The sequence below is a fragment of the Amblyomma mixtum genome, chromosome 1, assembly GCF_055824585.1.
Source record: "Amblyomma mixtum isolate Tamu chromosome 1, ASM5582458v1, whole genome shotgun sequence".
Taxonomy (NCBI): domain Eukaryota; kingdom Metazoa; phylum Arthropoda; class Arachnida; order Ixodida; family Ixodidae; genus Amblyomma; species Amblyomma mixtum.
In genome coordinates this window covers 236308562-236324209 of record NC_143012.1, presented here as the reverse complement: position 1 = coordinate 236324209, position 15648 = coordinate 236308562, and the positions used below count along the sequence as shown (strand labels likewise).

Below are 15648 nucleotides of genomic sequence, written 5' to 3'. Positions count from 1 at the left end.
CGGTATGTTCGACGCTAGAGAAGAAGAAAAAAAAAAGACCGGAAATAATTTTAAATTTTGCCGTTCAGGTAGGTTTCTCGCCATGCAAAAGCAAGTACGGTACATAACAAATGTGTGTTTTCTTACAAAATAAAATTAAATAATTATAAAAAGTAGTTAAGCAAAATTTTGTGTCTTTTTTTGAGGTTACTATTTAAAATTTTTGTCTGCGAAGAAATTTCATACAATTTTGTAATGATGATAGCTGGATTTTACCGCGCTGCTTGTGCCATCTGTTTTCCCCGTTGGGAAATGATTTCGTCGTCGGCTGACGAGCTAGCCACTGCGGCCGTGTCCTCTACCGTCGCACTCGAAGTTCGGTGCGGGCGTCGGAGACGAGTGGAGTAACGCCGTCGTGCGAGTGAAACAGCGCTATGTTGCGGACTGTGTTGGTCGTGAGGAACGAACTGGGCCGTGCCCCGAGTCGCTGCTGCAAACGCTTCGTCCGAACCGCCAGCGTGCTGTGCCTGGAGAGGAGGGACGTAAATCCCAGCAACCGGTGAGAGGAAAAATGCGTCGAAAAAGGTCACACCATCGTAGCAGTCGCGGGCTCCGCTGAATCGCCTATTCGGCAGAGATTCTCATTTGTCGCCAGGTCCACGACAGATTGTTCTCGCAACGTTTGTAGCTGTTTTCGCTGCAAGAAAGCGTGTCGGCGCGGTGGTTTCGTGACCCGCCCGATGCATGCGATCACCGAGCGCGATTGATGCTCTTGGCGCCGATACTCGAGCCAAGTTTGGTGAGGCAGTTGTTGATCATGCTGTATATGCTAGCATTTCGATGACCACTGTGTCACCTTCAGCAGCACTTTTTGGGGCATTTTACCATTTGCCCGGAATTCTGTGTGAATCTGGATGTCGCAATGTCCCTGACTCTCTTCCTTGCACTTCTGTCTTGAATCGCAGGCTGATCGCACAGAGCTCCAACAACCTTCTAAAGCCGAGGCATCATTTCAAGGATGGCCAGGCACGACGGATGTACAGCGCAGGTAAAGAACCAATGGCGTGACCGAGCTTTCTTAACCGCTGGTTGCTTACTCCAGTTCCTTATGGTTTGTCAGATATGCGTGTTTTCAACACTGACCGACCGCGCCTTTTTTTTATAGATCCGGTGTAACCTGGACTCTGTTGCATGTAAGGTCAGGTTTTCAATTCGTGTGAGAGTTTGGTCAATGTCGATATGGTCATGGGTGCTGAGTAAAGTTGACAAGTTGGTCCCCCATCCATCAGTTTTTTTCTTCAGAAAGTAGATATCAAGCCGGGGATTAGTATTGCGTGTGGTGCTTTTGCAGTTTGTGACCTCATAAGAGCACGGAGTATGTCTGTTTGCATGTGCATATACATTCAGCAACATTTTTGACAGGCTTGAAGGTTGAAATCCACCTACGCCTTCCACCAATCAGCTGAAGTAAAAGGGGCCGTGTCAGCAGTTATTGTTATCTTCATCCTTAATATTCATCACGTAACTCTATAGCTATTGGTTTCTAATTTGTAGTGGAAGCAACCAGCTGCTCTGCAGTTCGTATCTAGTACAGTGTGCTGGTGTTGTGTCTCTACGTAGATCTGCCCAAGCACCTGCGGGTACAACTACCAGCACTGTCACCTACCATGGAGATGGGCACCATTATAAGCTGGGAGAAGAAGGAAGGCGACAGGCTAGGCGAGGGGGATCTGCTCTGTGAAATCGAGACGGACAAGGCCACCATGGGCTTCGAGACACCCGAGGAGGGCTACTTAGCCAAGATCATCATCCCTGCTGGCACCAAGGATGTGCCACTTGGAAAGGTTGGTACTGTGCTGATTCAGATGCTTGCCCATGTGACTGGGACGAGGCCACAGAACGGTGCTGGTGATTTATATGGCCCTTCTCCTATTGTTAAAGCTGCATGCTGGTCTTGTAACCCCTTCTTCAGTCACGGTGCCACCACATGTAAACTGTCAGCATCAAATGAAACACAAACAGGAGCACTGAAATGCAATCGTCCAAACAATATATCAAATGCTGTAAAACAAATATAGGAAGTCTCTATTAACAGTCACTTCTACGTAGCTGTCTTCGCACAACCAAACTGAAAATGAAATGTGCTAGTAATCAGTATCCCTCAAATGAAATATTAATGTAGTAGCGTTAAGGAGCTCGTGTCGCAGAAAAACCGGCAGCAGCAGCGGTGCTAGCGGCATTGACCGTGAGTGAAAAAGCCACGAAAAATCCCCAGAGAAGCAACCTAGGAGGCAGGTGGGCCACCTAAGTCACTTAACCTTGTGCCATCATCATAACCTGCTTGCCGGATTGTGAACAAACTGTGCACCGTGGTAGGTAGCAGTTAAATTAATGATTGGCCGCGAGATGTTGCTCACGAAGAGCAACATGGGTTGCACAAGCCCCACCAGTGGCAGCACCTGCCATCGCAGGGCAGTGACGCATCGCTTATCATCTGCACCACTGCGCCAGGAGTGGCATGAGGACTTCCAGGATCTATGAATATTTGAGCAGTGTATCATATTTGCTGAAAAAATTCAGCTCTCTGCATGAAAAACAAAGCATTTGGTAAATAATTGTCATCATAATGGGGGCGGTGGCATCGCTTCAGACCTGGAAACGGGGATCATGCTGACTATCCATAATACCGTCCTAAGCTCAGTCATTTGCACTTTGAACTCAGTTTAAAATGGCTGTTTTCCGTATTGTTCTGTATTTAATTATCTACCATAGGAATTGGAACACACTCACAGGATGTTTACTGCTGGACTGTTTTCACTTCGTTGTACTGCTTTTTGTTTTTTGTTCATTTGTGAAGCATTGGTGGGGCCTGTGCGTGTGTCATGCAGCTCCTGTGCATTCTGGTGTACAACGAGGGAGACGTTGCTGCCTTCAAGGACTTTGTGGATGACGGTACGGCCGCACCACCCCCACCAAAAGTGGCAGCAGCGCCTCCGCCTGCAGCACCAGCTCCGGCAGCTGCACCTCCGCCTCCTCCGCCGGCTGCTGCACCAGCAATGCCTGCTGCTCCAGCAGCTGCTCCTGCCGTGGGCGCTGGTGGCCGCCTCTTTGCCAGCCCACTTGCCAGGAGGCTTGCTGCTGAACAGGGCATCAGCCTGGCCGTAAGCATTCCTGTGTCGACGTGGCCACTGCTGACATGATTGGAAAGGGTAACGTTAAGAGATCAGAAGTGGGCGGAGTGGGTGAGGGAACAAATGCAGGTTAATGACATCCTGGTTGAAATCAAGAGGAAGAAATGCGCTTGGGCAGGGCATGTAATGCGAAGGCAAGATAACCGCTATTCCTTAAGGGTAATGGAGTGGATTCCAAAAGAAGGCAAGCGTAGCAGGGGGCGGCAGAGGGTTAGGTGGGCTGATGAGATGAAGAAGTATGCTGGGATACAGTGGCCGCAGCTGGCGAAGGACAGGGTTAATTGGAGAGACATGGGGGAGGCCTTTGCCCTGCAGTGGGCGTAGCCAGGCTGATGATGATGATGATAAGTATGCTGTGAACAGTAATGAAACTTTTTGAGCACACATAGCCAACCTACAAACAATGTGTACACCCGTGGAAAAAGAAAAGCAGGGAGGATCTTTTAACTGCATTCCAAGAAAAAGCAGGAATTTTAATTCTGTTTTTTGTCCAGTCAAAACTGCCTTGTGAACGTTGAACCTCTTTATTACCAGTAGAGTTGTAGCATGTGTGCAGGAAATGTGGGATTCAGTTCCCAGTGCCACGGGGTACCCTCCAGTTTTCCAGTTGGTACTAGCTTTCCCCATTGCAGAAAATTTGGCTATGAAGCATGCTCTCTGAATTGGGTAGGGTATATTCAACTGTGTAGTGCTGGTACAGCTCTTCTTCCATTGTTAGTGCAAGCTGCATTCAAGCTACCTCTGATAAATGAAGAGAGTGCTGACGTGAGAAGTCAAGGCTTGAGACATTGCTCTAGCGCAACCTAATCAGAAGTGTCAATGAATTTCACCAATCACTCAGAGCTAAGGACCATTCAGGTAATGACCTCTATCGCTCAGTAATGCAATTTTCTTGATTATTTCTGTGAGGGTATCGCTGGCTTTATGGATTAGCTTTTCTTTCTGATCCAGCTGCACAAATTATGCCATCTCGATTCATGACTGGAGAGTGGACGGGAACTTTGCTTTCTTATTTCTTATTTATTTATTTATTTATTACATACTGTTGGCCTCTCTTTGAGGCCGTAACAGGATTGGGTGCATGAAAAAGTACACAATAAAAGACTGCAGAGAAGGAACTTCTCACTCTCATAGAAAGAAACATGGTAAATGACACATGGTGACAATGTTAACCGTTTTGAAAGTGGTTTGCTACCGTCGACACGAATGCTTCAGGAGTGAGCTGGCTTACAATTTCAGAAGGCAACATATTCCACTCACGGATTACATGCGCATTGTCACACATTGTCCCATGTGTGTGAAGAAAGCTGAGAGCATTGCAATGCCTCTTCCAGCAAATACCCGGAGGCAGTGGGCCAGGAGGCAGAATTGTTGCGCAAGACTTGGCCTCTGCTGCGGCTGCACCGAGGGCAGCAGCTGCTGCAGGCGGGGTCGCGACAAAGTACGAGGACATATCACTCACCAGCATGCGACAGGTATGTGCTCCCTCTTGAGGGAGTTGTCGCTGTTTTTTTAAAAATTTGTTTCTAGATTTAAGTTGTGCATGTCTGCTGCTCAAATAACGTGACAGAATAAGACTGCTGTTTGTGGTATTTCTGTGGCACCATATTTACTCGCGTATTGAACCCACTCCTCCCACTTTTGTCATCGAGAATTCACTCTTTTTCTTTAACCTCGTATAAAAAACACGCACCTGACCTTTATGATCGGTGTTCAGCATGTTTGCTTTATCTCGCCACGATTGGCCGGTGCTGTCGAAGATTCCAAAGTTGCTTGATCATGCCGTCATACAGCAAACGCCTATAGAAGCAAACAATGTTTTAACACCAGCAACAGAAATGCAGGTGACACAGATGCAACGTCTCTACTGTGCACTTTTGTTGATGACAGGTACCGTATTCACACTATTCTAAGTCAACTTGAATGTAAGTTGAACCCCAATACCGCATGCCAATAATAAAAAAAAAGAAGTAGGGCATGCCCGTGGGCACATTCCAAAACGAAAATGTATTAGTCACTGGGCTACTTGTCCACTCTTGCGCCATTGTCCTCGCTAGTGCTGCCATCGTCATCACTGCTGCACTCCCACAGCACGTCGTCATCGCGCAAAATGCCACATTTCACAAACAACTGCATCATGACATCGCGCGGAACAGCTGAAAATTTTGCCTCGCTGCAGCCACCATACCTGGTAAAACGTGGTCGGCAATTGTTTAATGTGTCAAACAGAGCCAAAGAGAAACTATGCTTGAGCCACGTCAGCTTTTCTATCAGCTGTCAACACTCCCTGGAAGCGCTGCCATTTGAAGTGGCGGTGCAACCGTGGTTGGAACAGCGGCTTTTCCGTCCACTGTCTGCACTCCTTTGAGCGCCAAGTGTGCAGTTGAAATGAAAAAAAAAAAATCCTTCTAAAAAATTTTACACAATAGGCGAATGCTACTGGGTAGAGCCGTAAAGCAAACATAAAATTGCAACACTGTAGCATCCTTGATGTGTTGTTTGTCTTGCCTTTATTTATGGTGCCATGCTTTGGTTTCGATTGTAAGTTGGCCCCACACTTCGGATTTTCAAATTTTAAGAAATAGGTCGACTTACAATCGTGTACTTATGGTGAGCGGGTGTACATGATATTTCAACTCTTACAAAAATAAATGTGTTGAAACTTTTTTGTCCGTGTAATGAACCCTCTCCCCAATTTGATTTCACCTTTTCAGAAAAGAAAGTGTTTTCATTATGCAAGTAATTATTGTATATACAGCTTGAAGAATTCGGCAAAGCAGAAAGGTGGCTGAGAGACTGCCTGTGGTGTGTTTTTTCCTTTAGTGTTGTGTACCGTGTTAGTGTTTTTTCTTTCTTTGTTTTAGATTGCTAGAAGTGTAAGTTCAGGTTGAATTGAATTGTGTTGACGTTTTAAACAGAGGGCACTGCTGCATAAGAGAGTGTTTTGTGAGGGCTAGACTGAGGGTTTATGCCTACGATTTCTGCATCGAAAAGACCTGAAATTTCTTTTTCTCTGGATGTGGTTTTTGTTATTTTTTAATTTTCTCTCGCTCGTTTAAATCTACAGTTTGTTCTCTATTTAGCCTGAAACTACAGCCAATTTAGAACACTCTAGCGGTCTAGTTCTTCTTTTCATAGCAGTTCATTTTTGTTTGGCTGACCGTGTGTACAGGATAGATGCTATGGCTTTGATTTGGAGTTCCGTGCTGTTCTCTGTTGTTTCAGACCATTGCAAAGAGGTTGCTTCAGTCAAAGCAGACGATACCACACTACTACTTAAGTGTCGACATCAAGATGGATGCCGTCCTCAAGTAAGTACACAGCCTGAAAGCCATTTTTCGTGTACTCTACAATTATTCTCAGCCCTTTATTTTATTCTGTGAGCTAAAGTTTATATCCACTGTTAGGCTGTGTTGATATATGCAATGTGTGGTTAAGCCATGCTGCCTAGTTGTGTATGGCCATGCACAGGTCTTCTCTGCAGTTTACGTGACATCTTTCTTGCATCAGCTTGCATGATGGAGCCTTAGCTTGATAGGCTTTTATGTAAGTGTCATTCTTGCATAATCCAGCTTTCTGTCTTAGTAATATGAAAGAGCTACTGGAATGGTGCTATGGTAAAAACGCTCCTTTTCTCTAGAACATTGCTATCATATCGTCTGATTTTTCAGAGATATTTCAAAGACAGATTTGTTTTTAATAGGAAGTTATTCATACCATAAATATGAACTACTTCATATACTCTGTCATACTGTGGCAGAGGCCGCATGGTTCCTCAGTGAATTTAGATATTAACTTTTTTTTTTGTTTCAGTTCTTCTATTTCTCTCTTTTTTTATTTATTTATTTAGAACATACTGCAGGCCTACAGTAGGCCCAAGCACTATCACTTCCTTTTGCTATACATAATTGTTGAGAGCAGTACATATGGAGTCTGGCCAAAAAATTGTGATGGACAGGGCTCAGAGCAGTGTTATGTTGGTGAATCCATGTGGATATATGAGTATAAATAATCACTCTGTTTTGTTGTAAGCCCACTATTAGTAGTTTCATCTGTGGTTCTTGCAACCACTGTTTGGGAGAAATGTTTGTGCAAGGTGCATGCTGTGGCTCGTCTCTGCCCAGGCTGCGTGCAGAATTCAACAAGATGATGGATAAGGATGGCGTCAAGATCTCGGTCAATGACTTTGTGATCAAGGCAACTGCACTGGCATCCAAGAAAGTGCCGGCCGCCAACTCATCCTGGCAGGACACCTTCATCAGGGAGTGAGTTTCAGCAGCTGCCAGCGACATCCTGGCTGTGATTTTTTTTTTTTTACTTTTGTGCATTTATGCAGATGTGGCCCACTGTGGGGGCTCAGTGGTTGCGGTATTTGGATGCCAAGCTCGAAACGGCAGGGCAAGCTATGGGATAAAGGCCTTGTGCATAGGGTCTCTCATATCACTGTCAGATAAAGTTTTCGTCTTCCTTAGGAAAAGCCTTGAATGCCGCTCATAAAAAAAAAAGCAAAGAGAGCACTATCTCATGAGGCAACTTTATGTCACTTTAATTATTGGGAGTCCCACCACTTTAAACTGTGTTAGACAGTTGTGTGGGACTGGTGACATACTCAAATCTGAACGGGCGGCATTGTGGGGGGACAAAGCTAACCGCAAAAGGTTCTCTCAGTTGAGTCAGCTGATTTCATCAGAATTGTATTGCAGAGGCGTGCATTGTGATGGCAATACGGCACCAGCTTTGGCTTGCTTGCTGGATTCCTTCCTACTCAGTCAAATTGCTCTCAGCACAATGGCCCGACTTTCTGTGGTGTTTTTCTTGTCACTAATGTCTTTCCTGTGCCATCCAGGCATATAACCTGATCTTCGGAGGACAGTGGTACTATTTTGCTCATTGTGGTGCTTGCCATTTTGCCCGGGTATAAGAGGAAATTTCAGCCTGGGTAACTTTTAATTCTTTTATTCAGATAAAAGCAGAAATGTTGCCGTTAGGTGATGATGATATAACCCTTCAAATTTTTTTGTATTTAAAAAGATTTATTGTACTTAAGAAAGGCTCCTGGCTCCATGTGCAGGTACAAGTCTGTTGATGTCAGCATGGCAGTGAGCACACCCGAAGGCCTCATCACACCTATTGTTTTTGGAGCTGAGAAGAAGGTGGGAGATGTTTTCTTTATTATGCAGTCTTGTGTGCTTTCCATTTTATTGCACCCTGGAAGTGATTTATTTCTCTAGTCTTTATCTGTGTCATTTCTCGAGGAGTTGTAAAGAAATGTTCTTACTGCACTAGTATACAATTTGTGTATGAGTGATCAATACATTTTGCATCATAAGCAAACAAGAGAAGGGGAATGAGGGGCTCGTTATAAATATGAAAGAAGCCAACAGCCACAGAAACCAAGGGGCACAGGGGATTTTTTAAATTTATTTATTTATTTTGTGCTGTTGATCAATTTAGAATATTACTGAATATGTTATCGCTTAAAGCTAATTGATTGGAAAGCAGAAGAAAAAACAACCACATGCCGCCGGTGGGATCCGAACCCACGACCTCCGAATTACGCGTCCGGTGCTGTACCTCTGAGCTAAGGCGACGGCTCAATTCTTCTACCTTCGGGGGTATTTATGTTTACAAGTAACCTAACCTTGAGAGTGTTCATCAGCGCCACCCAAGTTCATAAGGGGCAGACGTGGAACGTCCTGAGTTACCGCAGTTGTGACGTAGAACGTCATCGAACGGAGCGGGTGGAAGCTGCGTGAGAACCCTTTTATGCCTCCTATGGCGTCAAGGCTACCAGAACCGAGGCCCTCGCTAAACAATTAAGCAAACAAGAGAAGGGGAATGAGGGGCTCGTTATAAATATGAAAGAAGCCAACAGCCACAGAAACCAAGGGGCACAGGGGATTTTTTTAATTTATTTATTTATTTTGTGCTGTTGATCAATTTAGAATATTACTGAATATGTTATCGCTTAAAGCTAATTGATTGGAAAAGCAGAAGAAAAAACACGGATCCCACCGGCGGCATGTGGTTGTTTTTTCTTCTGCTTTTCTAATCAATTAGCTTTAAGCGATAACATATTCAGTAATATTCTAAATTGATCAACAGCACAAAATAAATAAATTAATTAAAAAAATCCCCTGTGCCCCTTGGTTTCTGTGGCTTTTGGCTTCTTTCATATTGCATCATAGACAGCTTAGCTTCTTGTCAACATTGCTGTGCATTATTGCAGAAATAATGCTTGACAAATTAAGCAACTCCTGCTTAACTCAAGACAGTGCACTGCTCAGCTTTATGTGCTTGCAAAGCTTGAAATTCCTGCCTATGATGTTGGAAAGGTTTTGTACGTTGTACGGTGGAGGGGGGGGATGGTTGTGCTCAGCTGTAGGTACTAGTGCAAGTGAAGCGTTGACTTGCTTCTGTTGTTACCATTGGTTGTGTACATTTTTGTTTGGTGTACCTATACTTTTTAGCACCCATGAAGTGCTACGTTAGCTGCTGCATCTCTGCCGAAATAATGGTGTGGCCTTGACTGTGAGGTAACTTGCACCTTGTGGGCGCTATCTCAGAGTCTCCTTTTGGTGGGAACCCATGTTTCAGGGGCTTGCACAAATCAGCCAAGAAACCAAGACATTGGCCGCCAAGGCCCGGGAAAAGACATTGCAGCCTCACGAGTTCCAGGTGAGCCTAGTGACAAAGGTTTTTACCCTTGCTGTAAGGAGGTAAGGATTGATGAAGTTATCAAATTGTAAGGAACATTGTTCATGGTGTACCTGCGTGGCGTAACATTTCATAATGCTGTACAGAATATTCGTAATGTTTTCTTTTTATGTACTTATTTACACCCAAAAGCTTAATTAGTTGTCTGCTGTGAACTACTCAAGCTGTGTGCAGCAGTGTCTGGCGACAAAACTAGTAAACTGTGAGGCATTTTCTCAAACCAGAACTTTTTGCTTTTAAAAAGTCTCGATGTTTCGGCTCCAGCTCAGCTCCTTGTTCGGGAGTGACAGGTGGCAGTTTGGTCTGCAGCTTTAAGTACATAGTGGGAAGGAGGGGGAAGCTTGGGGACAGAATGTGGCATTGTGAATGATGTGAAAGGGGATGGGGGAGGGTTTAGACTTGAGATGTATGGTTGTGAGTGACAGTGTCAGTTTTAATTTTTAGTTTTCAGACAGCAACATTGCGCATATTGTCATGCTCTTGCTGTGAAATGTACTGGCCTAGTTTGTGAAGACTGTGCCTTATGTATTTAATTCCATGCAAAAGGCATGGGAGAAGACTTTCTTGTAGCATTCCATATGTCACAGAGGCGAAGATCCTCGGTCCGTGGCCACAACATTCGACTGCCATCAAGGCTTATAAGGCACTGTTTTGTTTTTTGAGAGAGACCGCCTTGATTGACCGACTGTGACTGTTTCCCATTCCTTCTCTCTTCCCTCTTTAATCCCCTCATTCCCTTCCTCTGTGCTGAGTAGCCAACCGGAATCCTTTCCGGTTAACATCCCTGCCTTTCCCCTCTCTATCTATCTATCTTCTTCTTCTTCCATATGTCAACTTTACGAGCTCATTATGAACATGTCAATATCGCTCAGAGAGTGGTCAACCAAAGCTGAGCTCCGAATGATTCTTGTCTTTCATTGTTGCAGGGTGGTACCATCACTGTGTCAAACCTAGGCATGTTCGGTGTGAAGAACTTCTCGGCCATCATCAACCCTCCTCAGGTTTGTTTTCTGAAAGAATGTCTCATGATAAGTGCTTTAGTGTCATGCAGGAAGAAGCATTTCAACAGCTGGGGCACGTGCACTATTAGCAGTTATCTTTGTTGCCCCCTTTTTAAGCACAAACATCCTAGAGCCAATTTTCTATTAATTTTGGAAAGGGAATTCTATGAAATGAAAGTGAACTCTGTAGTGAATCTGTATGTCCACCAGCCTGAAAGACCATCACACACATAGAAAAATGCAACTCCATCATGCCTGTGTGAACCAAGTTTTTAGTCTGTGGCTGGTGACCCTGTGGACGAGGTGATTGAGCCAGCTAGGAACACAGTTCCAGGAGTTGTAATGGAGCAACAGAAGTTATATTTTATGCAGCTGTGAGTGATGACATGCTTAGGCATTTACACCACATGATACACCAACTGTAGACACCCCTACTCCTTGTCACACTGTTGTCTACTTCTGTTTATACTCACTGTCAGTGGCAGTGTACACTGACAGTCTTAAAAAGATGAACTTAAAGCCTGATGACATTGTATGAGATGACTGGTGGAAATAGCGTGCCTTCATTTTGTATGTCTGAAAGTCTGTCCAATTTTTCCAGGGTGCGTTTCGTGTTTTATGGTGTGCTATAGGGCTTTTCTTTTACTTGTGATTTCCATGGCCTTCAAGGCAAAAATGAAAAGGATGTCTGGAGGTAGCAGGGCATGAGTTTACATGTTTGTTCGCATTGGAACAGCATCTGATAGCTCCAGCAAATGGTTCGTTTCTCTTAAAAAAATGCATGGCTGCCTGTGTTTATTATTCTTAAAGAATTAAAAGAGGAAAGATACCTGCTGACATAAGAATTTTGGTGAGAATGGAAGACATTCAGCGAATTTCAGGCCATCAATTGAAACTGCTTGTTTCGTTTGTGCATGGCCTGTTTATGGATGCTGATCTTTCACAAATGCTATGCTGTCTGCCCTATGCAAGTGACGAAACATGCACTACCTTTTAATGGTCTGTAGTGGTGGTTCAACAGAGGGGAACTTGCCATTCTGCGAAAAATGTTTCTACACAGTTTTTAAATCATGTCCTGTATGAACTGAGTCTGGTTTTCTGATTGATGTTTCTCGCTGACTCGTGGCCGACTTGCAGTGAAGTATGGTTCTGCCTCCCACAGGATAACTTCATTTCTTCTTAAATCTCAGTTCGAACCGCAGAATTGCTCAGTTGCTGGTCAGTGAATTTCTGCAGTCGCCTTGTGCAGAAAGGATGTAGAAAGGTAGTGCTGCATGGACTCAGACTGAATTAGTGGTGGACAGGCATAATATCACATAGGTCTCCTCTTGCAGTAACCCAACCACAGAAAGGGCGTTAAAGCACTTTATAACATTGTGAATACAGTTTTGCCCTTTTTCTATGTTTGCTCACATACTTTTTTAAAAGCACCAAAGGGCAAACAGCTTTATGGCCTACTGTTTTATTTTATTAGGCATCACGAACGTCACGTTTAGGGGCGTGATGTGAAGGATTGCTGTAAATCACTTTGTTTCAGTAGTCCATTTTGAGACATGCGCTGTGTATCTCCTTTCTCATTGCAGGCATGCATCTTGGCTGTTGGCAGCACAGAGGACACACTTGTACCAGATGAGGAGAGCAGTACAGGGTATGTGGGGTTTTCCTTTAGCATTCCGCTTTGCCACAGGAAGTGTGCTCACTTTCAGGTCATTAAAGGGACACCACATTTTGCCACTTTCTTACTCTCTCTGCAATTTTGGTGCCTGCTGTGAAAACAGATAGTTTGCCTTGAGACTAATATTTTTCATGGATAAACTGTAGTCTGTGAATACCATTTTATGAATCTGCAGCTGTTACCATTTCACATATTCTATTCAGTGCGAAGACAAATGCTTATTGTAAAGAAAATTTACAGTTGTCTTAAAGGTGCAGTGAAGAGGAATCTGAACTCGTCTTTTTGCCATGGGAACTCGATCTGCACGTTCCCAGCATTCTTAGAAACTTCGACTTATTGCCCTGTGTGGCCGATTTGCCTAATTCAATCGAAGCAATGTTTGGCTCCCGCCTTTATTTTTTTAATTCTCCCCGTACGGTGGGCGGAGTCGACCAACGCGTGGCGTGCCTTTCAGCCAGCTCCGTGGAGGCTTTGATTTCGCTTTAATGTATTTTGTTTTTTAGGTTTCTGTGAATAAATAGTTTCATTCGCAGATAATATAGCCACAAAATAAGCCCGCAGAAATAAAAATACGCGTGGACTATTTGCTACTACGGATTACTACATATTACTCCGCCGATGGCAGAGCAGCAAGCCGCCACGGGACTGGGTGAAAGGCACTCCCCGCGTCGGTCGACTCCGCCCACCGTACGGGGAGAATTTAAAAAAAAAAAGGCGGGAGCCGGACGTTAATTCAATTTAATTAGGGAAATAGGCCACACAGGACAATAAATCACTGTTTCTAAGAATGCTCAGAACGTGTAGATTGAGTTCCCGCGGCAAAATGATGAGTTCAGATTCCTGTTCACTGCACCTTTAAGAAAACAACTAAAGGGGACCTTGTCTCTTACTCCTGCAAATTCGTAGCAGTGATGCATAGACGTTCAGGACTTAGAGTGCCATAATCTCTGTTGTAGAGCATTGCTAATTATGTGAACCATGCAGAGTGAGGAGCAGATTTTTTTTCTCTGATTGACCCACTGTCTAATAAATTGCATTCTTGAAATCATTGCAAAAAATAAGCATATCGGAAATTTAATTTATCAGTTTGAGCCAGTGTAACATCAAATATGCCTTCAATATCAATATCCTCTCATGAATATATCATCCCTCCTGTCATCGTCGCGCCCATTGTTACGCACATCTTAGACGTGCACGGGCTGCAATACACCATGCGTTGAGAAGAATTTTTACACGGTTGCTTGCCCTGCTGGTGACACCTCTATTCTGCCTCAGCCCCATACAAAATTCTTTCCCAGCCCCATGCAAAATTCAGCCCCATGCAAATAACAAAAATGAGATGGCGGAGCTCGCACCAGAATAGTTTTGAAGGTGACAGGATGACTGATATTAGGCATGGGCATTTATTGTGCAACTCATTATGAAAGTACCAAACAAACCGCTTGCTTTTGCATTGTGATTGTTCGAAACGGGTGGTCGGCCATCTTGTTTTCGTGAAGCGTGTATGCAGGAAAGCCCACTTGCGGAATTTCGCATGATGTTGAAGCCTAGTAGCGTCAGAATGTGGCTTGTCCATGCAATAAACAATAGCGAAGAAAGCGTTGAGAACACCTTTGCACTGCTTTCATGACACCTTAAACTCAATCTTTGGGTGATTTTCCGAGATAGTGTGATTTTGCCATGGTCTGATTTATAAAATCCGGCGGTATCCAGTCACTGCCCAGTATTTGGAAATTAGTGAATATTTCTCGAATTGAACATGGACCAAATAGCAAACATTGTATTCTTATTCAAAATTTTGATTATTCGCACGCCCTTAGTTTTTAACTATTGAAAATACTTGGGTATCTACATATTTGGCACTTATGAAAAACATTGCATGGATTTATTTTGTTTGATCCAGACAGTTAACTTCCCTTCTTTTTTCACAGTTCTGACATTTTTTAATGTAAAAGTTCATCTGTTTCCTTTATGTATGGGGGGAGGGCAGTGTTTGCTTTGCATCAGGGTATAACAGTGTTTTGCTCAAACACCATCTAGTTTGCCATTTTGTTTAGGCAATTTTTGTGATGTCATTTTTTGTTGAAGACAGGAATATGTGAAAGAGTATTTTTGGCCTTTTACCGGTACTTATATGCAAGAGTTTTTTGGCGTCAGCTTTTTCTTACAGCTTTCCAAGTGAAACATTCCCATTTTGATGTAGTATGCGTGCTTCACGATCAGCTTATTGGTTCTTTCATATCTTCTTTTGAGTGACCTTGTTGTTGCAACATAGCATGGTCATTCTCTCTCACCACATGCGATTCTTTTTTTTTTCTTTCTCTCTTTTTCTTCGTCCCACTCTTTAGGTACCGAACGGCAAAGATGATGTCAGTGACGCTGAGCTGTGATCACCGTGTCGTCGACGGCGCCGTTGGAGCACAGTGGCTCCAGCACTTCAAGCACCTGCTCGAGAGACCTCACCTCATGTTGCTCTAAGCTGGGCCATTGCGAATATGACAATTTTCATGTGTAATTTATGCCGCGTGGGTAGAAGTGTCGTCTGTGCTGTGCAATCTGCGCAGTTCCACTCCCTCTCTCATCGTCCTCTTTGGGCCCAGTCCAGTCAGTGCAGCTCTCCACTGCCCAGGGCCCGCTCCATTAAGGGAGCTGCCGCAAACTAAATTCTCTTTGAAACAAAGCAGCCAGGGAAGAAACGTGTGGAGCATCACGAGAGAGCATTAGCAATGGAGTCCTGAAGCAAGTGCCTGTGGTCAGAGCACAGAGTGCTTTCAGGCGGGTATACGTGCCAGCTTTAGAGTGATTAAAGGTTGGTTCTGTGAATCAGCATTGGTCTGTGTGCTTGAATTGTGTGTTTGCCTAGTGAACTGACATTAATTTGGACTTGCTTAGTCGAATCTCCAGTTTATTGGACCTGACACTGCAGTTTCAGCAAAATCAAGTGTATGGAAAAGGTTCCCTTAAGTGCAAACACCACATAAATTGAAAAATTTTTTTATTCACTTCAAGTGTGAGTAATTAAAAGTCATCTGCATGCACTACTCATTTGCAAGTCTTTTCAATGGTCTACATTACAAGTTTATTC

At 44.0% G+C, this 15648-nt stretch overlaps 1 protein-coding gene across 1 annotated transcript; it reads left to right on the top strand.

The window, feature by feature from the left end:
• Positions 1-281: 281 nt before the first annotated feature.
• Positions 282-15389, top strand: muc (dihydrolipoamide S-acetyltransferase muc). Its single transcript, XM_089564939.1, has 12 exons — positions 282-538; positions 945-1027; positions 1600-1823; positions 2868-3140; positions 4505-4645; positions 6396-6481; positions 7295-7435; positions 8242-8323; positions 9768-9848; positions 10814-10888; positions 12472-12536; positions 14912-15389. Exons 1-12 carry the CDS (start codon positions 414-416, stop codon positions 15039-15041), a joined length of 1506 nt encoding a protein of 501 aa, XP_089421065.1. The 5' UTR covers positions 282-413; the 3' UTR covers positions 15042-15389.
• The last annotated feature ends 259 nt before the right edge of the window (positions 15390-15648 follow it).